Source organism: Ovis aries, chromosome 1, assembly GCF_016772045.2.
Source record: "Ovis aries strain OAR_USU_Benz2616 breed Rambouillet chromosome 1, ARS-UI_Ramb_v3.0, whole genome shotgun sequence".
NCBI classification, from domain to species: domain Eukaryota; kingdom Metazoa; phylum Chordata; class Mammalia; order Artiodactyla; family Bovidae; genus Ovis; species Ovis aries.
In genome coordinates, this window is record NC_056054.1 from 198831013 (window position 1) to 198856861 (window position 25849).

The 25849-nt window shown below is 40.8% G+C and overlaps 1 protein-coding gene across 5 annotated transcripts in view; it reads right to left on the bottom strand.

Annotated features, from left to right (window-relative positions):
- TPRG1 (tumor protein p63 regulated 1) overlaps positions 1 to 25849 on the bottom strand; it is a 164634-nt gene that overhangs the window by 20623 nt on the left and 118162 nt on the right. For all 5 annotated transcript variants that reach the window (XM_004003046.6, XM_042233258.2, XM_042233267.2 and 2 more), the window contains one exon: positions 4215 to 4368. In XM_004003046.6, coding sequence (XP_004003095.3) covers positions 4215 to 4368 — 154 coding nt within the window. The remainder of the gene's footprint in view (positions 1 to 4214; positions 4369 to 25849) is intronic.

Consider the following 25849-nt stretch of genomic DNA (forward strand, 5'->3'; position numbering starts at 1 on the left):
TCCCCACTCCTACTCTTCTTTTAGTTCTCTCCATTTAAATTAATGGACTCACCATCTACCAAGACAGACTACCATCTCTGACTTCTTCTCATTCACCTACCATATTCTATCAGTTATCTTTTTCCACTGATATCCTGGATATCTCAAGATTTCTTCATCTCTCTCCATTCCTAGCACCCCTAATGTAGTGTAGGTACTTATGTGTACCATATGAGCCAATACAATTATGGTGAGAAATACACAAGATTCAACTCCAGCTAAGCTGTCTGTGTCTAATAAACTCCATGCACTTTCAACCGTCTCCACATCTTTGCATCTGATCCAAAATTCTTTTTCAGTTCTTTAATACTTATTTTAAAATCTTTGTATTTTTATCTGCTTCCTCTTATTAAACAATGTCTTCCACAAAGGCAAGAATCTTGTCTCATTTATATTTGTATTCTTAATCACAATCATAATACCCCCAACTTGTAGGTACTAGAAAACATTTGTCAAATAAAGAAATTCCAAGTGCTGTAGAGTAAAAGACTCTGAGTAAAAAATTTTTTAAAAATGAATTTTATAAATGTACTTTTAAAAATAAATTATTCCATTAGATAGCAAATAATTTGAAAATTTTGACTGTGGAAGGCTCAGTTCCACATAATTTCCTCTCTTCTGCCATTGTGGGTTTCCTAAATTGAATTAGGAAATTCAATTAGCTTTGAGCTTCCCTCAAAGCTCAGTTGGTAAAACATCCACCTACAATGCAGGAGGCCCTGGTTCGATCCCTGGATTGGGAAGATCCCCTAGAGAAAGGATAGGCTACCCATTCCAGTATTCTTGGGCTTCCCTTGTGGATCAGCTGGTAAAGAATCTGCCTGCGATGTGGGAGACCTGGGCTCGATCCCTGGGTTAGGAAGATCCCCTGGAGAAGGCTACCCACTCCAGTATTCTGGCCTGAAAAAAGAGTCAGACAAAGAGTCAGACATGACTGAGTGATCTTCATTTTCAAATTGAATTAAATTGTTTCAGGTATTTCATTTAGTTATGCACTTTCACCATATTCTTTTACTTTTTCCTATTTCATTCACAAGAGAAATTTTAAAAAAACTAGCTTAAATCACCCTTTAAAAATTGTATTATACCAAAATATTCATATAAAAGGAACTCTATATCCCCAGAATTACTATTCTTATTTATACTTTTGCATTAATATAACTGAGAATTAATCAAAGCCAATTTTGGAAAAAGTCCTAAACACAAATAACTTTTTGACAGAAAAACCAACAACAAAAGAGAAACCAAGACACAAAGAACTGGATCAGAGCAGTCATCATCTCATATCCCAGACTGAGATCACTTGTTTTCTTAGAGATCTGGGACTCAGGGTGGCCTTTGACTAAGAAATGGTTTGGCAAATGAAGGTTCCAGACTGTTTATAGGAAGAAAAGAAGACTTTGAAAGAATAGTTGAATGAGAAAATCCTTAAAGAAAATACACTTAATAGATTCACAAAGTAGTTTGATTGACTGAAAACCAACCAATCAATTAACCAACCACTCGCCCTGTTCATACTCATGTATGCATATGTGCATATGCACACACACACACACACACACACACACACACACACACACACACACCCGCTATTCTTACTGCTATCTAAGGAGAGCTATATGAACCTCAAGTTTCCCTTGGCTGATGGAAAGTCTTGGGCAAAATGTAATGTTCCAGTCTACTAGCTGCATTCATGTATATTTACTGTTACTGTTAAGTCACTTCAGTCGTGTCCAACTCTGTGCAACCCCATAGATGGCAGCCCACCAGGCTCCCCCATCCCTGGGATTCTCCAGGCAAGAACACTGGAGTGGGTTGCTATTTCCTTCTCCAGTGCATGAAAGCGAAACGTGAAAGTGAAGTCGCTCAGTCGTGTCCGACTCTCAGCGAGCCCATGGACTGCAGCCCACCAGGCCCCTCCGTCCATGGGATTTTCCAGGCAGGAGTACTGGAGTGGGGTGTGATTGCCTTCTCCACATGTATATCTAGGAGGTAGTTATTCTACCACAACCCCTTTTTAAAACTTTCTATTTTATATTGGAGTATAGCCAATTAACAAAGTTGTGATAGTTTCAAGTGAATAGTAACCAGACTTAGCCATATGTATACACGTATCCATTCTCCCCTAAGCTCCCCTCCCATCCAGGCTGCCGCTTAACATTGAGCAGAGTTCCCTGTGCTATACAGTAGGACCTTGTTCTCACTCCCTTTTGATATTTTATTTTTCATCTTCCTTTTAAAGTATTCAATTTTATTTCTATAGGGCAGAAAAAAATAAAGCACTATCAAGTATTACACCCATGCAGTGGTAATTCTCTGAAGGTAACAGAACTTGTTTTTTAGTCCTTTACCCTGAATTTCTTCCAGCAAAGAACACTCAGAGAATAAGTGCTTAAACATACCAGGTATGAGAAATAAGAGAAGACTTGGCCCAGGAAGTGATGGATGCCATAACCAAAGCAGGTGGTATTTATTTTTGACTTGTAATAAAAAAGAGTGACTACTACCTCAAAATATATATTATATTAATTATTAGAACCAGATTCCCTTTAAAGGCAGGAAATGGCTTTGGAAACATACATTATTAAGCTCTTTCAGTGGGATTAACATGTATTAAAAAAAGAAAAACATAAATGACTCTGCATTTTAATAAGGAAGAGGGAAAGAACAGGAGTTTGGGGAAGAACAAGAGCAGGAAAGAGAAGACAAGATTCTGAAACAATGCATCTGAGCATTATTGTTAATAATGTCTTTTAAAAATAAGAAGATCCAATATTCCATCTGAAGTTCTGGGCATTATTGTGATGCAAATTCCTGTTGTATCTCCCAGAAGTTCTCAGTGAGTCTTCTCTCATGTATATGTCTTTGTGACAGTGTTATGTTTTTCTATATGACTTTGGGTGGTTAAGAGTCAGACTAGGGGCTGATGTTGATGCTTGGGTTGAGGTATGGTGAATTAGGAGAGTGACATAATCCATACAATAAACTAATTTAGTGCCTTTAAGTGATTGACATCAGAAGCAAACCTTGAGACCATAAACCCCTGAAGACATCTACATAAATCTTAAAAAGACCCTTGCCTTTTGCTGAGAGCAGAATGGGATTCTAGCCAACTTCACTTACGTGTTAGAGGGAAAGAAGACCCCCTCTAGCCTCTAATCACATACATTTTGCCTCAGATCCTTTTTGTAAAATAATGGTTTTATCCATTAAAATTATTTGTTTATACACATACATACTTGCTTACATGAAGAAGTGTGTTTAAAATAAAACAAGAAATGGAATATATGCCATCCAACCATAGAAGGACTTAAATGTAGATTGCCACATTTTGAATTTATAGCAAATAAAAAATTATGATATTCTAAAATGATGGACAGCCTATAAAGATAAAATAGAAAGGACAGAGAAGGCAAGAATTTCGAAGCCCTTATGTATATTCTTATATATATCTGGTTTTGTTGAAAATATAAAGGCTGATTTTTCACTGCATTTATAGCTCTGTTTTACTTTCTGACTATTCAGAGTGTCCAAGGACAGCTTAAGTCTCCCTAGGAAAGTTGAAATAATAGTAGAAGGGAACCTCTCAGTCATCTGAGACAAATATAAAATCTACTTGGGAAGATGAGATTGAAAGATATAAAAATACTCTTAATTTCTTTATAATTTAACCTTACAATGGCCCAGTGAAGTTCAGAGGAAAGGCAATTATTCATTGTGTCCATTTTAGAGATAACACTACCAAGGCCTGGAGGAAAAAAGTGATTAAACATGATCACCGAGCTATATCTGACTTCCTACTTAACACTATTCTACATTCCTTCTTTGAATAAAATAATTATAAGTTAATTATACACAGAAAAATCTATATATACTATAAGCAATAAACATAGATGAACACAAGTATTGCAATTTTTCAACAATATTACACTATAATTTTTGCTAAGAAATTAGCAAGAGGAAATAGCATCATATGGTTAATATAAATACTATGCATTTTTTCTAATATAAAACAGCTCCACTATTTACTAAAAAAATTCTATAAACCTATTATAGCTTTTGTCTATATAAAACCCACGTTGAATCTTATCATTTTTTTTAACAGTACATGTTTTTAAAGCACATAGATTCTCCACAAAAACTAATTTAAGAGTTATGCCCAAGTTGCCTCCTACCTTGCAAATTTCGAGAAACTTCTCACTTGTGTATTTCATAGGGTGCTCAGTGAAGGTAGCAAAAGGCATCTCAGTGGACCACGGATTCCAGCGGACTAACAGTGACTGTTGCTCAGGACTCCCCCAGTAGATCCTGAGGCCTTCTCCTTGTCTCCTGCAAGGAAGAAGCTTTCCCTTAGATTAGTCATCTTCATTGCTACTGCTAAGTCGCTTCAGTCCTGTCCGACTCTGTGCGACCCCATAGATGGCAGCCCACCAGGCTCCCCCGTCCCTGGGATTCTCCAGGCAAGAACACTGGAGTGGGTTGGCATTTTATCTTCATTAGATTAAACCAAAAAGAAAAGGATGCAAAGGAAATGTACTACCCCAGTCAGCCTTTGTATTGATGCTGAGATAAGAGGCTGACCTACCAACTAGCTGAATTCTTCCAAGGAATTTAAGAGGGAAGAAAAGGATGGATTTGGTCTCAAACATGATGAGTGAGGGACAGAGAGGCCTGGTATGCTGCAGTCCATGGGGTCATAAGGACACGACTTCGCAACTGAACAACAGCAACATGATGCGTTCAAGGTGTTGCTGAGAATTCTGTAGGTTAACGCTTGATTGGAAACGTTACTCTGGTGCTCTGGACAGAAACCAAGGCTGGACATAAGCATACTGAAGCTATGCCAATATTCTGATGGTCAAAGTCAAAAGAGAAAGGAAGAAAGAAGAGTCAAGGCGGCAGGACAGGAACTGAAGCATGGAAGACACAGTCAACATGGGGGATGGTTTCAAGGAGAAGGACGATAATAACAACTAAGGAATCTACCACGCAGTAAAACCAGGCAAGAAACGACTGAGAAAAGACATTGGGACTTCGGTAGTAGAAGGGTATGTTTGATCTTTAAGAGAATTGAAGGCCAATTCAAAATGCCCTGTGACCTCAGCTTTTATGTCTCCTGGTTCTCTTTCTCTGCACACATTTCATCCACCAGAATTGCAGCAACAAACATGCCAGAGCTCTGCCTGGTCACAGTTCTGATCCACAGTATGTGGGAGGCACCACTATCTTTTAGAGGCCAAGCCCATTTAGTAAACCCAAGCGCAGAGTAAGAGAAAGTAGGTTTGGGAGCGATGATAGGAGGGGAGATGTGGGAGTGGAATGTGGTCTCATTGAATAACAAGTCTATAATCTCTGCGGCCTCTTCTTTTTGCCTGTACCCTTCAGAATTTTCTGTTGTGGTTTTAGACATTTCTGAATGCAAAGAGGTCTCTGGAGGTTAAGCCAATCTCAGGTGCTTTGCATTCGACAAGTTTTAAAAGTAAGTTACCTATAATTCTAAGCAGCCCCATGGAACATCACAGAGCTCTCATTTCTTCTAGAAATTAAATCCTCGGATCTAGAAGGAAAAACCAGAGCTCAACTGTGATGCCTTCACAAAGCTGTCACTTCCTGTATTAAGGATAGATTCCTTTGGGAATGTCATTGTGGTTTCCAAATGTTTATCCATGTAGAGATGTGTATAAACACAATCTCACACCTACATATAAAACACCCCGACTGGCCTCAGCTTCTTTTTACAAAAGGGAAGTAAGAAAAGAGCCTGAAACTTTCTGTTGCCCAATTCTCAGATTTTTGATGATTCTATCTGAAGGCTGATATCCAGCCTTTTTTTTTTTTTTTTTGTCCTTAATCCTTTGCCCGGGAAGGAGAAAAAAATAAAAAGAAAGAAAAAGAACAGAGAGAAAAATTAAAATAACATTGAATATCGCTAAAGTTCCCTTTTTGCTGGTTCATTTTCTTAGCTGCTATACTGGCTTCCTTGATGGCTCAGAGGGTGAAAAATTCGCCTGCAATGCAGGAGACATAGCAGATGGGGTTCGACCCCTGGATACAACAGATCCTCTGGAGGAGGAAATGGCTACCCACTCCAGTATACTTGCGTGAAACCTCTCATGGTCAGAGAAGCCTTGTGGGATTCAGTCTATGGGGCTGCAGAAGAGTCAGACACGACTGAGTATACACACTGATATTTATCTCCCCACCCCACACCCTCCCATGCTTTACTTCATTCCTTTTTTTCCCCGGCCTGATAATAAGCCTTAACCTCAATGAATATTCTATGCATGCTGGTTAATGAAGCATTCTGGCTTGAGTCCATTAAAACAACTTGCATGATACAATCATTTACTACTTCATATGTCAATTTATGTACTAGGTGCAATTTTCCTTTTATCCAAAGGGGATGAAAATTTGCCAAGATACCTTTCCCAGTAAATATAGTTTATATTCTTTCACTTTAGGGAAACCGCCAAAGGAAGTTTAAAAGCATGAAATTCAAAAGGGACTCTATTTCTAAGCAGACGATCAATTTGAGTGTGGCAATGCCTTTCAGACATGTAGCATACTACTTCTAAATAGGTAAGTTCAGCCAACCTTCTCTCCTGAGCTCCAGATGTGGTAGCTGGGAAGAGAAATCTACAACTGAGTAGTTTCTTTAAAGGTAAAACTAGATGGTATTTCTCAGCAAATCTTTTAGAACTACAGTTCCATAAAAATCTATCATATTCTGTCAAATATCATCAAGGCAACTGTGGAGAATATGACCAGGAATGCTTTATTAAACAGTTATATGTGGTACCATGGGAGTGGTCATCCAAGGGGAGAGAATAGAATAAAAAATGCTATGAACAGGAAGTCAGGGAGTGCTGTGGAAGAGTCTTGGTTTGACACTTAATACTATGTCACTATACCAGTTCAGTTCAGTTCAGTCACTCAGTCATGTCTGACTCTTTGCAACCCCATGAATCGCAGCACGCCAGGCCTCCCTGTCCATCACCAACTCCCGGAGTTCACTCAGACTCACGTCCATCGAGTCCGTGATGCCATCCAGCCATCTCATCCTCTGTTTTCCCCTTCTCCTCCTGCCTCCAATCCCTCCCAGTATCAAAGTCTTTTCCAATGAGTCAACTCGTCACATGAGGTGGCCAAAGTACTGGAGTTTCAGCTTCAGCATCATTCCTTCCAAAAAAATCCCAGGGCTGATCTCCTCCAGAATGGACTGGTTGGATCTCCTTGCAGTCCAAGGGACTCTCAAGAGTCTTCTCCAACACCACAGTTCAAAAGCATCAATTCTTCGGCACTCAGCCTTCTTCACAGTCCAACTCTCAAGCTCATTTCTCTTTCTGAATCTCAATTTCCCCATCTTTCCTTTAGGGTGTCTCCATGTGGTGATATTTTATGACCTCAATAACTCAGTGTAAATGGTGTAACAGCTATTGTCATGATGCTACTAGCATTACCCTGTCAAGGACATACAAGATCTACAAGAAACCTATGGATCATGGCTTCTTAGTTTAGGAGCATCACCTTAGCCCCACTGAGAACACATCTTCTGCTGCAAAACCCTCACCCAGTATTGTTCCCTCACTCCTCAGGAACTTTAGCACCTACCACAATGCTTTACAAACATGGAAAAGAACAAATCAGGCACCATGCAGTGGGACAATAGTTTAACGTTTATCAACTGTAGAATCTCAGAGCCAGAAGGGCTTTTGGAAGACAGAACTGAGTGCCTTCTTCCTGGAGATGAGAACACTGAGTCTCAGAAAGGACTAAAGCTTGCCTGAAGCATCAGTACACACAGTGGTGACCTGGTGAGAGCCCTGGTCTCTCAAGATTCCACTTAGGGGTCTTTTCACCATCCTGGGCTATAGTTACAAAATACATCCCAAGTTAAGCTCCTGCCATTACACAATGCAGCATCATTTCCAACAGACACAGAGGTAAAAGAATTGCCTGAAGGAGCCAGCCATAATCTGTGGGCACAAAGCCTGCCCAGAGATCCCAGCTAAAGGTCAGAAAGCCCTGCCTCAAAAGGAGCTGTAAACTTTTATATACCATTAACATTAGCAATTATGAGATTATAGGAAAATAAGTTAGCCCTAGAAGTATAGGGGGAATTTATAAAAATGTTATGTCATCAGGGTGAGAAGATTGGGTCTTTCTCACTGAGCTGCTCTGTTCAAATTAATCAACATGGGAGCATAGTCCCAGATAAATAATGCCCAAATCAAATTATTTAGCAAAGAAAATTTGATAGCCTTTTCAAAATCATACTCTAAGGGTAAACCTTGGCTTTCACTAGTTCTATGCCTTTGTACATTTCACACTACCTTTCTGATATTTCAGTTCAGTTCACTCGCTCAGTCGTGTCCGACTCTTTGCGACCCCATGAATCGCAGCACGCCAGGCCTCCCTGTCCATCACCAGCTCCCAGAGTTCACCCAAACCCATGTGCATCAAGTCGGTGGTCCATCACCAGCTCCCGGAGTTCACCCAAACCCATGTGCATCAAGTCGGTGATGACATCCAGCCATCTCATCCTCTGTCATCCCCTTCTCCTCCTGCCCCCAATCCCTCCCAGCATCAGAGTCTTTTCCAATGAGTCAGCTCTTCACATGAGTTGGCAAAGTATTGGAGTCTCACTCTCAGCATCACTCCTTCCAATGAACACCCAAGACTGGTGTCCTTTAGGATGGACAGGTTGGATCTACTTGCAGTCCAAGGGACTCTCAAGAGTCTTCTCCAACACCACAGTTCAAAAGCATCAATTCTTCGGTGCTCAGCTTTCTTCACAGTCCAATTCTCACATCCATACATGACCACTGGAAAACTATAGCCTTGACTAGATGGACCGTTGTTGGCAAAGTCATGTCTCTGCTTTTGAATATGCTATCTAGGTTGATCATAACTTTCCTTCCAAGGAATAAGCATCTTTTAATTTCATGGCTGCAATCACCATCTGCAGTGATTTTCGAGCACCAAAAAATAAAATCTGACACTGTTTCCACTGTTTCCCCATCTATTTCCCATGAAGTGATGGGACCAGATGCCATGATCTTTGTTTTCTGAATGTTGAGCTTTAAGCCAACTTTATCATTCTCCTCTTTCACTTTCATCAAGAGGCTTTTGAGTTCCTCTTCACTTTCTGCCATAGGGTGGTGTTATCTGCATATCTGAGGTGATTGATATTTCTCCTGGCAATCCTGATTCCAGCTTGTGCTTCTTCCAGCCCAGCGTTTCTCATGATGTATGCTGCACAGAAGTTAAATAAGCAGGGTGGCATTATATAGCCTTGAAGTACTCCTTTTCCTATTTGGAACCAGTCTGTTGTTTCATGTCCAGGTCTAACTGTTGCTTCCTGACCTGCATATAGGTTTCTCAAGAGTCAGGTCAGGTGGCCTGGTATTCCCATCTCTTTCAGAATTTTCCACAGTTTATTGTGATCCACACAGTCAAAGGCTTTGGCATAGTCAATAAAGCAGAAATAGATGTTTTTCTGGAACTCTGTTGCTTTTTCCACGATCCAGCAGATGTTGGCAATTTGATTTCTGGTTCCTTGCCTTTTCTAAAACCAGCTTGAGCATTTGGAAGTTCACGGTTCACATACTGCTGAAGCCTGGCTTGGAGAATTTTGAGCATTACTTTACTAGCGTGTGAGATGAGTGCAATTGTGCAGTAGTTTGAGCATTCTTTGGCATTGCCTTTCTTTAGGATTGGAAGGAAAACTGACCTTTTCCAGTCCTGTACCCACTGCTGAGTTTTCCAAATTTGCTGGCATATTTAGGCAACCACAATTTCATGAGGGACAAGAAGATAATAGATGAAAAAATATTTTGTATGCTGGAAGGTTCTGTCCAACTAGCAAATATTAAATTCCTATCATGTACCACAATGCTTACTGGGTACTGTTAGAGGCATTCTTTCTTTTTTTTCTTTTTTTGTTTATTGACCCTTATAAGCAATTTTTAAAAAATATTTTGATAGAAACAGGTGAAGTTCACTTCAAAGGAAATAAGATAAAAAATATGACCAGGTTTAATCAGAACATTATCTGAGTCTTCAGCACAGAGGAGGTGCTAAAGTCTTCGATGCGTTACTTCACCTATTAATCCCTTTTCCTCCATCTGATTCTGAGTCCCAGGGTATTTCTTATGTGTTCAGCTTCTGCTTCACATAAGTGTATTGATGTATAATTTCCTGTGCATGCTCAGTCACTTCAGTTGTGTCTGACTCTTTTTGACTTCATGGACTGTAGCCCACCAGGCTCTTCTGTCCATGGGATTTTCCAGGCAAGAATACTGCAGTGGGTAGCCATGCCCTCCTCCAGGGGATCTTCCCAACCCAGCAATGACGGAACCCATGTCTCTTATGTCTCCTGCATCGGCAGGCGGGTTCTTTACCATTAGCACTACCTGGGAAGCTCATATGATTTTCTACTTAGACTTAAAATCCATCAGAGAGACTCTCATTCACCTTATGACAACTTTTCAATTCTGTTCTTCAGACTGAATAAGCACAGTTCTGTAAAACTTTTCTAATAGACTAAAAATTATCTTTTAAATCACCTTAGAGATGGTTCTCTGCAACATTCCTAAGTTGTCTATCTTCAATTCCACGATTTAATCAGCAAGTTCTCTCTGTGGTATATTATCAGGAGTAGAGAAATGGATAGGGTTCAATCCCTGAACTCTAGTGAAAGTGAAAGTGTTAGTCACTCAGTCAAGTCCAACTCTTTGTGACCCCATGGACTGTAGCCCGCCAGGCTCCTCTGTCCATGGGATTCTCCAGACAAGAATACTGGAGTGGGTTGCGATTTCCTTCTCCAGGGGATCTTCCTGACCCAGATATCGAATCCAGATCTCGTGCATTGCAGGAGGATTCTTTATCACCTGAGCCACTAGGGAAAGTCTGAACTCTAGAAGCCCATGATCTTTTACTTTCGTCTGCTTCCCAGGCCTAAACAGGCACAGAAACCTGAATGTCCCATTACAGAAGCACAGAGGTTCACCTATCACAACTTATTGTGTTACCGCTTTCCGTCCTCAAAGAAACCAGCTGGATCTGGCCTCCATTACCCCAGAAGTGGAAACAAGAAGGTTAATATATATTTCACTTCTGGTAAATTTCAAAACCTCACAGAAAGGTACAGAAGTAGAAGAAAAAACCTATTAGGACTCAAAAGAACTTGGTGGAGGAAGAGGGTATGTAACAGCTAAGGACTGTTAGGATCCTAGTATGACTGAGTTGGAAGGCTCTTTAGAGGTGTGTTTCTAGTCCTTGCATTTTATAGACATAAAAACTGAGGGCCAGAATTTTCAAAGACCAGAGCTCTTCCTTTAGTCATGTTAATTACATGTTTGACTCAGTGACTCAGACGCAGAATTCTACTCAAATACAGTTGCAGGCAGGGTGGAAGGCCCAAGCAATTACTGCTTTAAATCATCACAGCAGCCCAACAGATTTTCCTCCTCCACCAAAAAAAGCAAAGGCATATTGAAGAGAGGAGGCTTATACAGGAGAAGCTATCCTACAAGGTCCAAATGACCAATCATAGAAAACAAACATGGTTTAACAACACAAAAAGGAGTTCAAGTTCAATGGAGGGAAACCTTGCTTCAATTACAAGCTTTTTGAGACATGACTTATTTTTGTCAGAAAGACTCCTCTCCTTGAAGTCATTTTTAGCTGAGCTAGAAAAACATGCCAACCAGTCTGGGTTAATTTGCTCATTCCACACATATTTTCTGTCCTCGGAGAAAACTGTGCATCCTTTTGCACAATGTGATACAGTTAACATCCTTTCCCCGGACGCCCCCACCCCTGCAGCTTCTATCCAGGTTTTCACAGATGCTGTGCTGAGGTATAAACTATCCGTTCAAAGCACCGAATGAGGAGGCCAGTCCTCAGGAGAGACATGGCGGCTTCCATGACTACCTCGTCAGCCGCCCCTCCTTCCTACTCATCTCGAATCTCAAAGCTCCACCACGGAATTAAAAACATAGCTCCAGGCGGCAAACCGAGATTTATGAGGAAGCGCAGACGTTAACTCTTGCTCTAAACGCAGGGCGTGTGCTTGTAAGTAGGGGTGAGCAAACAGAGGGAGGCCGCGCAGGAGGAGCGGGGAGGGCGGGCAGCCAGGGGATGCGGGTAGTTCAGAACAACACCGGGTGTTTCCTAAATGGCTCCTTTTCCCTACCTCCCCGTCTGTATTGTTACAAGGCAGGCTTCTAGGCCCCTGAAACGTTAGTCCCTTGCTTATTTAATCTGCACAAAAGCAGGCCGGGGTTGGCACCCTGGAGGGTATTCAGTGCTCCTCTGCTCAATGAATGACCTCAGACGAAATATTTTCCATGACAAGAACCCAAAAGACGCTGGCACAGAGTCAGACAATAAGATCTGCAGAACGTGTTTACATTCTCTCCGTGTCCCCAGGCTGTTCCAAACCCATAGGCAGGTGCTGCCTTTATCTGCTCTCTTTGCTCACCTGGCTCCCTCCCACAAGTTTCCAGAGCCTTGGGCTCAGGGAGATTAACCATTTATTGGCATGGGGAATCAAGAAAGTTTGTTTCAAGACAGAGAGGTCAATGATAAAGCAATAAACAGACTAACAGTGTCTATAAAGACAGAACTCAGGAGTAGGGTGGTGCTGGGATAGTAGTTCTGAGTACAGTTAGGAGGCCTGCATCCAAAAGATGGATCTATTTGCTGAATAACTTAAAACATTTTCTTTTGTCTGGGCTCCAAGGGTCCTCCATGAAACCAGATAGTTGAACTAGATCATTTCTGAGGTTCTTTTAAAGCCCAATAAATTATATCTGTGCAGAAAGACCAAAACAATATTTATTACAGTTAGGGCTTCCCTGATGGCTCAGCAGGTAAATAATACACCTGCAGTGCAGGAGACTCAGGCGATGCTGCTTGGATCCCCGGGTCAGGAAGATCCCCTGGAGGAGGAAATGGCAGCCCACTCCACTATTCTTGTTTAGAAAATTCCATGGACAGAGGTGCCTGGTGGGCTGTAGTCTACGTGGTCACAAAGAGTTGGACATGGCTGAGTACGGCACACACCATACCACACTTTCTGAATGCTTGTATCCCCGCAGAAAAGTGAAAGTCGCTCAGTTGTGTCCGGCTCTTTGTGACCTCATAGACTATACTGTCCAGGGAATTCTTCAGGCCAGAATACTGGAGTGGATAGCATTTCCTTTCTCTAGGGGATCTTCGCAACCCAGGTCCCCCGCATTGTGAGCAGATTCTTTACCAGCTGAGCCACAAGGGAAACCCCTCGCATCCTCCCAGAACGTCTGTGTTAAAATCCTAAGCCCAAGATGATGAAATTAGGGACTGAAGCCTTTGGGAGGTTAGGTCATGAGGGCAGAGGTCTCGGGGATAGGATTAGTGCTTTTATAAAAGAGGCTCCAGAGAGGACCTTCATCCTTCTGTTACGTGAGGACACAGAGAGAAGGCATCATGTATGAGTCAGAAAGCAAGCCCTCACTGGATGCTGAATCTGCTGGCACCTTGATCTTGGACTTCCCAGGTTCCAGAATTATGAAATAAATTTGGGTTGTTTACAAGCTACTTAGCCTCTGGTGTTTTGTTATAATAACCTCAAAAGACTGACACTCTTATTATAAAACAATAAAGGCATTGGATTAGATACCCTCTGGAAGACACTCCAACAATGCACATGTCTAGCATTTCTGACCAGAAAGAGACGAGGATTATCTCCTTGTAGGTTTCACTTAAATGACATACAGAAATATTTTACTTTCCAGAATTGATATGAATGGATTATTTAGATGGATATCATTTTAAAATGTACATTCTTATTTTCTTACACAGTTTATATTAAAAATACCTAATTATTTTATGGCTTAATAAAAATCATCATGAACCCTAGATTTTAAGACATAAAAGGGATTTAATATTTGTGTGTGTCCTATGTCCTTCACTGCTTAATTTTGCCAGAACAGAGACTGAAGTATAGAAGGGTACCTCGGTGAATATTCAGACCTCCATAATACTTTACTATCCTCTAATGTTTTCCTTTAAAAGGTCAATTGTTATATATGAATAATAAGGCTCTTACTCAAGCTCTAAAAGAGTGTGGACTGCTAAGTTTATTAGTTCTTATGTCAGCTGTCTCTTCTCTCACCAGCAGGCAGTCATTTCTTGCTGCTATCAATATTCCTGACTCCAGCAGTTCTTTCTAATTTGCTATTTCTATACTTCTATTGACAGGCTAACTAGGAATGCATTCCTACTGAAGTCACAGGTAAATAGTTAAACAAACAAAAACCCCTCTTTCTCAGGCCTTTTCCTAAAGGGAAATGTGTCCATCTTATAACAGAAGGTTTGGTTTCACAGATGCCACTTAAATGGAAAGTTAATCCCATAAAGTAGAGAGTAAATTAGTTTTAGATAAAGGAGAAGAAACTGGTTCTTTTAGGCTTGGGCACCTAAATGCTCATGTTCTAGAAGTTCCATTTGGTGCTCCATGCTTGTCAGGGTGAAACAAATTGTGATCCTAGGATTCAAAATGATAACCTGCTTGCCGCTGATGAAAATGACATGAAATTTGTCATCCTTAGAGACATACTCTGGTTGACTGGTGTTGTATTCTTTACTAGGAGCCTCATATGCTGATTCTTCCTTCAACCCTTTTAGGCTATAACTCCCACAATATTTAACAGTTGCTCTGAATGTCAACTTTATCAGCAAATCCCCATTAACATTCCTCTATAACATTCAGAGAAATTATTCTGGATAAATTTGTAAGTAAGACTGAGTTAGGAACAGTCCCTAAGAGTTGAATCAAAGAAGTTTTCGTTTGTTTAATATATGTTTACTGATCTTCAACCTTGTGCCAAGTACCATGCAAAGAATTTGAAGAACACGTAACAAGTCTTCAAGAAACTCTAGAACAGCTTTGTAAAGTAGGTGGTCTTTAAGCTGGGGTTTGATGGATGTGAGGACTTTGATAAGTCAAGAAGGTGATTGAAAAAGAATAGCATTAAGTACACTGAAGACAGAGGAAATCATAAGCGCTAAGATCCAGTGGGGCTGAGGGTAGAGGAGAGAATCAGAGAAACAGAAAATTTAATGTATGTGTCATGATTTGTAATTTTAGAATGTTCTTATTTCCAGATGTGCTACATATAAGTCATATGAGTAATGGAATATCACTAAACCATGAAAAATAATGAAATAATGTCATTTGCAGCAACATGGATGGACCTAGACATTACCACACTCAGTGAAGTAAGTCATAGACAGAAGGACAAATACCTTTGATATCACTTGTATGTGGAATCTAAAAGGAAATGATACAAACAAATTCATTTAAAACAGAAACAGACTCACAGACAGAGAAAATATACTTATGATTACTAGAGGGCAAAGGGTGGGGATAAATTAGGAGTTTAGGATTAACAGATACATACTACCATATATAAAATAGATAAACAGTAAAGACCCACTACATACTGTAGGAAACTATCAGTATCTCGTAATAACTGATAATGGAAAATAACCTGAAAAAGAATACATTTGTGTATATATATATATATATATATATATATATATATATAACTGAACCACTTTCCTGTACAGCAGAAACTAACACATTTTTATAATATTAAAATGTTATGCTATAGATAACAGCCATACCTCTATCAATTAAAAAAAAAGAGGCATTTATCCCAACCAGTATTAATTCTTCAGTGCTTTGATGCTTTTGAATTGTGGTGCTGGAGAAGACTCTTGAGAGTCTCTTGGACTTCAAGGAGATCAAACCAGTCAATCCTAAAGGAAATCAATCCTGAATATTCATTGGGAGGACTGATGCTGAAGCTCCAATACTTTGGCTACTTGATAGGAAAAGCCAACTCATTGGAAAGGACACTGACACTGGGCAAGACAGAAGGCAGGAGGAGAAGGGGGAGGCAGAGGATGAGATGGTTGGATGGCATCACCAACTGAATGGACATGAATTTGAGCAAACTTGGGGAGATAATGAAGGACAGAAGAGCCTCTCTCATGCTGCAGGCCATGGGATCACAATGAGTAGCACATGACTTAGTGACTGAAAAACAACAATCCCAACCAGCTGTTCATTCCCCCATAAGCCAATGTAAAGACAGCCATTTTGGAGCTCACATTTTCATCTGTACTCTCTCTTTATCTGAATTAAGTTACCCTCTGCTTTTCACCACAGTGCTCACACAACCAGCTCAGAAAGTTAAAGGGACTTCCAGATGCCTCTCAAATACAGAAATACTTTCCCAGCCTGACATTCAAGGCCTCAAACAGTACAATATTGGAAATGAAACAGCATTCATTTCCGGTATTTAAAGTCAGAACTCCTCAAGTCTCTAACCAAACAATTCAGCTTGCTGAGCCAATCTTACAGCATTTGTGGTAATTTCACCAGTATGAAGTGATTCTGTATCCTTGTCTTAAATTTATCATCAAATGAATTGGGATCTGTTCAAAAAATAAAGTTGTATGTCCAAACCATGGTGATTGCCTTCGCCATATCCATCTCATAATACATGGCCAACCAGTTGTGAAATGAATAGACCCATGGTCTTCACTGTTAAAAATACGAATCACAACACAATAGCAATATTCATGCCTCAGGCCAGATTGATCTGGCTGCTGCTTCTTTTTCCTTTCATTAGTTTAGATTTCTGAATTTCATAGTTCAAAAATAAGCTCTTAAATTGGTCTCTGTTTGTTTAAAGAAGATGGGGAAATCTACCCATTTTGAGATGTACATAAAATGAGATTTTTTTAGAGAAATGCCCAGGACAGAAGGACTTGTATTTTTGCTTACAGACTGTCTGTCTGTGATCCTGATCTGAAAGCACTGTACTGCAGACGCTGGCCTGCCAGCTCCTTATCGGGCCTCTTCTGTGCCAAGAAGCAGCCATGTGTACAGAGGAGGGGTAAGTCTTACAAAGTTACCAAGGAAAATGCCACACAATAAAGGAAACAATTTTGAGTCAACTCCTTCTCTTATCAATTGGGATATTTGGCAAATTGTGTTTCCCTCAGGTTTGTGTAAGTTTTTGTCTCCTTTCTAAAAAGGAAGTATACTTTTGAGTGCCCCAAATAATCAAGTTTCAACAAGCACAGAGCTAAGTTAAAAAAAAATAATAATAAGGTTTCTGAGAAAAACAGTTCCTGAATCTTATCTGTTTCCATTTGCTCTCAAGAGAGATTGAAAGTAGATGGTCTGGAATATATAAAAGAGCAATTAGAGAGACCAGTTGTTACAAACTTCCGGCCCAGCTGTCCATGTGCTATCTCTGTGCTCAGTCGTTGTTGTATCTGATTCTTTGCGACCCTTTGGATTGTAGCCCTCCAGGCTCCTCTGTCCATGAAATTTTTCAGGCAAGAATACTGGAGGAGGTTTTCATGTTCTCCTCCAGGGGATCTTCCCACCCCAGGGAGCAAACCTGTGTTTCCTCCATCTCTTGCATTGCAGGCATATTCTTTACAGCTGAGAAATTGGGGAGGCCAGCTTTCCATGGTCCTTTGGGAAACACCCACAACCAGGGCTTCCCAAGAAGTCAGTAGGCACATAAGACTCTGACAGAACACAGAAACCCAGATTCTCTCCTAACGCTGCTCCTTGGTTCATGGAGTGGCTGCAAACGCTTTGCCTTCTCCACTTTGGAGGAATTGAAATAGAATAGTTTCAAGACATCTTATTAATATGTCATAATTTATTTTTCCCTTTAAGTTGATGAAAACACTTTCTGGGAAAGTTTATTTATGGTGTTTAATACGGTATGTTTTGTGGACAAAGTAAAATGTCCATCTCTAATTTCCATACACAAATGTAGTCCACAATTAACATCACATTCCCTCTTGGTTACAGTGAGCTATTTAAACTGTTCAGCAAGAACTGGGTGGTCAATGACCCCTTCCATCCCTGCCCCAACGGCACATATTCTACCTATCACAAGTGAAACAGACAACAACAACAACAAACCCATGGTATTTAATGAAGCACTTTGACATAATAAAAGAAGTCACAAAGTTTAGAGAATGAAGTCCTGGGTTTAAACTTCAGCACCTTCATTTACTACATAGTTTAAGGAAGTCACTTGAATCCTCATGTCTGTTATCTGGTTTGCGGAATAGAGGCTAAGAATGCCTACTTGGCAGAACAATTATAGGGCTATATGTCGAGTGTCTGGTGCCTCTCTACACGGGTTTAAAGCACAAGCTCTGAAAATTAAATCAAAAGAAAATAAATTTCTGAATTCTCCTGTACTCCTGCTAGATTCTTTTGCAATTTTGTAAAATCTGCCAAATCATAATTTGATGGGGGAGGGTGTGTGACAAAGAAGGAACATGGTGTAAAATACTGAGCTATGTACAAAGTTGAGAAATTCTAGACATTTCCTGAAATATGACTGATTTCCCCACATTCCACAGTGTATATTTGCTCTGAGGTCAGTGAGGCAAGGTTTACTTGGGTTTCTGATTTATCTTCATGTTGCAATAACATTACTTCACATACATGTGAGCTTGGGGTTTATGATTTTACTTTTATTTAAGATTCACCTCAGCCACATAACTTAATATTTCCACCCAGGCCCCGAGCAATGGTACAGATAGAACCCTGAGATCCTCCTTCTTATTTCAGTCCTGGTGTTCTGTCCTCAACAGGGCAGCTTTGCATACATGAGAACAATTGGCCCATCTTCCCAAATTCCATCTACAGGTGTGCGCCCCAGATGGTCATCTCTTGGTCCCTGCTCAGGCACAAGCCCACATCCATTGGCAGCATTGCTCTTAGGAGGACAAACCCATTGAAGAGTCCACACAGGCCCTGAATGCAGATGCCAGGCTGTTTGGGCCAAGAATTCTGGCACCTCGGGTACACAGAGCGGAGTCTAAAACAATGCTTGACAAACTTTAATATTTATTTGAGTCATCTAGGGACCTTGTTAAAACAGGATTCTGATTCAGTGAGTGGAATGGGTTGTGAGGGTCTAGGCTGTATTACTAATAAGCTCTCAGGTGATCCTAACACCACTGGTCCTAGTAACAAGTTACTGGGAGGGAGGGACATGGGCTATGGGTAGACCTATCCCTTTGGCCCTGAAGGCTCCTCACCCTGTAGGGATGGGCCCAACTAGATAAGGATCAAAGAAGAGCTGACCATAGTGAGGACCGAGGACAGGAGTCTGGGTTGGCTAGTGGAAGACACAATGATTTGTACATAACTGCAAGGCAGGAATATAAGAGAAGAGGGTTCGTTCTGTTGGCAATCTATTTTTGTCTTTTTGCTTCTTTAGCCCCTAATCGTTTCCAGCTCTTGCGGCCCCACGGACTCTAGCCCGCAAGTCTCCTCTATCCATGGATTTTCCAAATGAGAATACTGAAGTGGGGTGCCATTTCCTCCTCCAGGAGACCTTTCCAACCTAGGGGGTTGAATCTGAGTCTCCTGCATTGCAAATGGATTCTTTTTACTGCTGAGCCACTGGGGACGCCCTTGGTAATCTACAGGTCAAAGGAAAATCCAAAGGCGACAATGCAGACAGTTTTCTTAATCATATAATGGAATTATTGAACAGAAGTCTGCAAGAAAGCTCATTTTTTCAACAATAGAGTTGAATTAGATTTACTTGCTTCTAATTTGAGGCTTCCCTGGTGGCTCAGATGGTAAAGAATCCACCTGCAATGTGGGAGACCTGGGTTCGATCCTTGGGTTGGGAAGATCCCCTGGAGGAGGTCATGGTAACCCACACCCATATTCTTGTCTCGAGAATACCCATGGACAGAGAAGCCTGGTGGGCTACAGTCCACAGGGTTGCAAAGAGTCAAACATGACTGAGTGATTAACCACAGCACAGATCTGCTTGAAGATTATTCAGATGTTTACAGTGATACAACCTCATATAACAGAATGTCCCTTAATGTGTGTCTGTGTGTGTGTGTGTTTTCTAAAACAACAGCAATGACAACAAATGCCTCATTCTTTCAACTGTTCCTCATTTGACAAGGTCAAAATTCCCTGACCACGCCAGCTGCCCTCCTTTGAATGCATTTCAGTTTTCCAATGCCCTTATTAAAGTATGAGACCAAGAAAGGAAAACAATACTCCAACAGTGATTTAATCACGGTGGTATACACTGTGACAGCCCTCTATATTTTTCTAGAGGCTGTATATCTGCTAATTTAGCCAACAACAACATTAGCTGTGCTGGTGACTTATCACATGGCTGACTTATTACCTGGAGTTCACCATCAAATAGAGTTTCTAATTTCTGAGTCTTTTTCACACCTGCTGCTGCTAAAATATTTTGTGCAGAGTTGATTTTTCAAACTGACTTTGGAGAAAGTAGACATGGAAAATACAGCTCATAGTTAAATTCCTCCTTTGGCACCTGATCTTTCATAAAGACGCTTTTGATCAGAAATTATAAGGCAGAACAAACAAACACTTCTGATGACTTATTTAGGCTAAAAGCTCAAGGCAAAAGCAAAAGGAATTCAATGTGCTACATTATGGTAAGAAAAATATTGAATTACCAGCTTATCATAAATGTACATCCATTTTAGAAATAATGCTTGAAATAGGGGAAATAGAGCCCCAAACAGGTGAGGGAAAGAGAAAGAGAGAGAGAGAGAGCAATCTCCTATCCTGACCAGAGTTTGAGAAATGGCTTAGGTATGAAAAAAGAGATAGTTTAAAAATGAAACCAAATAAATCATCTTCCCACAACATAATTAGGAGGTGGCAGAACATTTCAGTGCCTGACAAATTAATTCCATTTGCATTATGAGTCTTATTCAAAATGCTGTAAGAGCCACAAAGACAAAGTTGAAGCATGGTCTTTAATTAATCCTGCATCATGCCTAATACAGTAGTGTACACCCTTGGGAACTTCTAATCATTGAAATTAAAATCTGCACGTACATGCAATCTCTAAAATACGCTTCCAGTCTAACTACAGCTGCCTTCTACCGTATCTCCACATATTTCTACAGAGAGCAAAGAAGAAATGAGTCTCAAAAATCAAAGTAGCCTCTTCATAATAATTTAAAGGTCAGACAGACCAAGGCTCTTTTAGTAATCAGAGTGATGCCCAACAGACTTTATGTTAACTAAGTACTGAATACTAAACAAAAATGAATTTTCATTTAAAGCCACAGAGACAACGGAGTTTTAAAGATGTAAAGGGTTGAATTCTATCTTAGCAACAGTATTGTTCATTCAGTAAATGTGAGCTCAGTTCAGATCAGTTCACTCACTCAGTCGTGTCTGACTCTTTGCAACCTCATAGACTGCAGCACACCAGTCTTCCCTGTCTATCAGCAACTCCTGGAGCCGGCTCAAACTCATGTCCGTTGAGTTGGTGATGCCATCTAACCATCTCATTCTCTGTTGTCCCCTTCTCCTCCTGCCTTCAATCTTCCCCAGCATCAGGGTCTTTTCCAATGAGTCATTTCTTTCCATCAGGTGGCCAAAGTATGGGAGCTTAAGCGTCAGCATCAGTCCTTCTAATGAATATTCAGGACTGATCTCCTTTAGGATGGACTGGTTGGATCTCCTGCAGTCCAAGGGACTCTCAAGAGTCTTCTCCAACACCACAGTTCAAAAGCATCAATTCTTTGGCGCTCAGCTTTATTTATAGTCCAACTCTCACATCCATACATGACTACTGGAAAAACCATAGCTTTGACTAAATGGACCTTTGTCAGCAAAGTAATGTTTCTGCTTTTTAATATGCTGTTGGTCATAGCTTTTCTTCCAAGGAGCAGGTGTCTTTTAATTTCATGGCTGCAGTCACCATCTGCAGTGATTTTAAAGCCCAAGATAATAAAGTCTGTCACTGTTTCCACTGTTTCCCCATCTATTTTCCATGAAGTGATGGGACTGGATGCCATGATCTTAGTTTTTTGAATGTTGAGTTTTAAGCCAGCTCTGAGCTCAGTGGGACCAAATATTGTCCAGCAGCATTCACTGCATATAAGCCATGGAAATCCTCTGCATTAGGTTGTTCATAGTCTACTGGGAAAGATGTATGTGGTCTAAGAAAGAAAGGAAGAGAGCCACAAAAAGAAAAGCAGAGAGTGAGATTATACTTAAGTATCAGTGAATCCTGAAAGAATAATTGGAATATGAATGTATAATAAGAAGTGGGTACCCATAGATGAGAAAGTTTATTCCAAATAGAAGGGTATGATATAAGGGCATGAATGTGGGAAAGTATCGGACTTTTTCTACTTCTCACTCCAGGCCGGATGAATATTGAGAATTGTCCTTGCACTTAAGTCTTTAACCAGTTGCTCCCTGCTCTAAAATAAACAATAAACTCTCTCTCCCCGCTGCCTCCATTGTGTACCTGTGTATGGGTGTTGAATGATTGAGGGCAGCACAGAAAAGGGAAACATTCATGTTCTGCATGGAGGCACATAGTATGTACATGGCAAACTCTCTCTGGTTAAGTCATGGCCTGTTATAATCGGAAACATGGCTGCTATTTCTGCACCAGACAGTTTACACTCACTGCCTACACATCTTATGGCAGTCTTTCAAAGCAGATATCACTTTCTATATTTATGAGGAAATTGAAATGCAAATAATCCACAAAACCTAGTTGAAAGTTGTGAATTATCATCTTTGGTCTATTTGACCTCAAGGCCTATGTGCCTCCCACACAGCTCACTCTCCATCTCTACAAAAGTGGTAGAGGGAGGCTGGCAGTAGGTTTTACCCAGCCAAATTCCCCACAAAAATCATGTAACATGCAGAGGTTTTCAATAATGTTAGCTTGTCAGTATAATTCTGCCTTTGCTCAGTCTCTCCAACTCAAGAAGTTACAATGGATCCCAAGCACAAATTTTAGTACATTGTATGGTGATGTTGGGGCTTCCCTGATGGCTCAGACGAATAAAGAATCCGCATGCAAAGCGGAAACCCTGGGTTCTATCCCTGGGTCAGGAAGATCCCCTGGAGAAGGGAATGGCTACCCACTCCAATATTCTTGCCTGGAGAATTCCATGGATGGAGGAGCCAGGTGGGCTACAGTCCATAGGTCGCAAAGAGTTGGACACGACTGAGTGACTAACACTTTCACGGTGATGTGGCAGACTTCCCATGTGGCACTAATGGTAAAGACTCTGCCTGCCAGTGTTGGAGATGTAAGAGATTCATATTTGATCCTTGAGTCAGGAAGATCCCCTAGAGGAGGAAATGGCACACACTCCAGTATTCTTGCTTGGAGAAGCCTGGTGGGCCACAGTCCATGGGGTCACAAAAAGTCAGACACGACTGAACATCTGAGCATATATAGTAATGTTATGTCATCAATCTGGCTATCCCATAATTTAGAATTAATTCCAAGGAAGAGTTTGCTTTTTCTTTTTTTGTTTTTCTTGCTTCTTGTTTTTCCCATCTGTAGGATTTCACATATCACTGCAGAGGCAACACAATCTGAATACTGAATCCCAAATCTCCTCCACTCTTATTCTTCTCTAGAAACTTAAACTTCAGTTAAAATCACCAGTTATTCCTCCATGGACAGAACCAGCTGGTGGGAAGGTTAAACTGATAATGAGACATTCACACATGTATATCATTCATCTGATATAGTATAGTTTGGGCTGAGGCAGAAAGAGGAAAGATGACCTCAACAGAAGTAGGTTACCTTTATTCAAGCAAGGAGGGGTGACAGTCGGCCTAACAACCGGGCTGAGCGCGGAGAGGGATCAGGGAGGCTCCATTTTTATAGGGAGGTTTGTGGAAGCGATAAGACAAACATTAATCAGGTGGGATGTTTTGGGTATTCTTTAGTTGAGATGGCATTTGTAGTTGGGCAGGGGGTGATAAGTCTTCTGTTCAGGTGTGGGGGTGGAAGGTTTCTGGACAGGGGGTGATAAGTCCCGGATAGATGCAACCGGCCTGGAGCATCAGGGTGGGACCTAAAGTTCTGTTTTGTTTTCTCCGAAGATAGATGATCAGCAAGGGCCTTTGAAACTGTTGTTTTCTTTTCTAGGCCCAAAAGACTCCATATATATATATATATATATATATATATATATATATATATATATATATATATCCAGCTATCTCTTGTTTTTAGATCATTGCATCATATTCCCAAAAGAAATTATAAAACATTGCATGGAAAAAGTTGTATGTTCCAGTTTGACCTAAGCCTACTACATATGGCTGAAGAAATCAACTGAGAAGTTGAACTAGAATTAAGTAAAAGAAGGTATTGAAAACTACACAAATGAGTTTATCCTTATCCTGTAAGACATGATCTGATACACAACTAGACTGTGAGGAAAGCTTTTCATAAGGGTAGAGATATGAACTTGACCACGGTATTAAAGATTAAGTGGTCCAAACTTGAGAAGTAGGATGGATTTGAGAGACTAACAAGTAAGAGAGATCAGTTAGAAGTGTCTACATGAAGAAATCATGAAACCTGGATCAAGGCAGTAGCAAAAGAAAAAATTAAAAAATTGTTTGTTTGTTTTTTTTTTAAGTACACTTCAGAGTCAAAGGTAATAGATTTATGACCTCAAGTCAGAAATATCCTTGAAAAATCGTTTAGTTCACCCTTCTGTCAACTTTCTGATGGTCCTGAGGTTTTTATCTTCAGGGAGTAAGGAGATAGTGATGCCCTTAACCGTAACAGTCAGCGCAGGTCTGGGGAGAGACGCAGACTCTGTTAAGTTTGCAGAGTCCGTGGTGAAGCAGGCCTAACCTTGACATCCCTTTGTTTCTTTTCCTATTACATCTTTCCCCACGCCCTCAGCCAAACCCGCTCCAGGAGTGAAAAAGCTCTTCACCTATCTGTGCCCCCAATCTGAAGGCCCTCAATTTCCAATGCATAAGAGAAAAAGGAAAGTGGCTGGTTCCTGCACGCACAATGACACCAGGGCCCTTCCGTGTGTGGGAAAATAGAGGTGGGTGATGAAGGCTTTCCATCCACACAGTCCAGCTTCCAGCTCTGTGGAAACTGGGAGCCAGTCTAGCTAGGGACACTGCCAGAGGAGCCCCACATCATCTCATTTATAACCCGGGGAACAGCAAAACAGATATGGGTGGTACGGAATCTCTTCTCACAATCTGGCTTCAAGTCGCCAACTTTAAAGAAAAGAAATTCCTCATGAATGACATAAACCAATTACAGAGCTGCCTAAACCAAGCCCAAGTTTTGAAACGGAGGTCACAGGTTCCCATTAGGCAGGGGGATCTGAACAAGGGCCAAAACAAGCACCTTTGGTACCCTAGGATGCCCAAATTCTGGGCGCTCTCATAGGACAGTCCAGCACTCCACCCTGAGGTCGCGACTGCCATCATCTCCTCAAGCTGAAGGTGTCTGCGTGCAGTGCTTTGCAACCTCCCTTCTATAATAACCTGACGGGTTTCTTTGCTCATTGCCATGTTGCTGGACTGTCTTGTCTACTATCTTGCCCTTCACCAAAGGACACGTGAGAAAGGACTGACATTTGGATAATTAGTCACCTTAGAGCATTCTCTCAGTTTTTGTAAATGTGTATGTTTTATTTGACATAAATTCTTTTTTCCAGCCTAAAACCATTATAAGTTTGAAGAATAGGGAATAAGAAATTAAGGTGGTGGTTGATATATATTAACTGATCACCTATAATGTGCCATGATCTTTATGTTATTTCTTTTAATCCCTCACAACTTGGTGAGCCATGTATGATTATTCTGGTAGTTCATAGATAAGGAAATTGAGCATCAGGGAGGTGAAGGAAGTTTTCCAATGTCACCCAGGTAGCAAGTGGGAGGAGATAC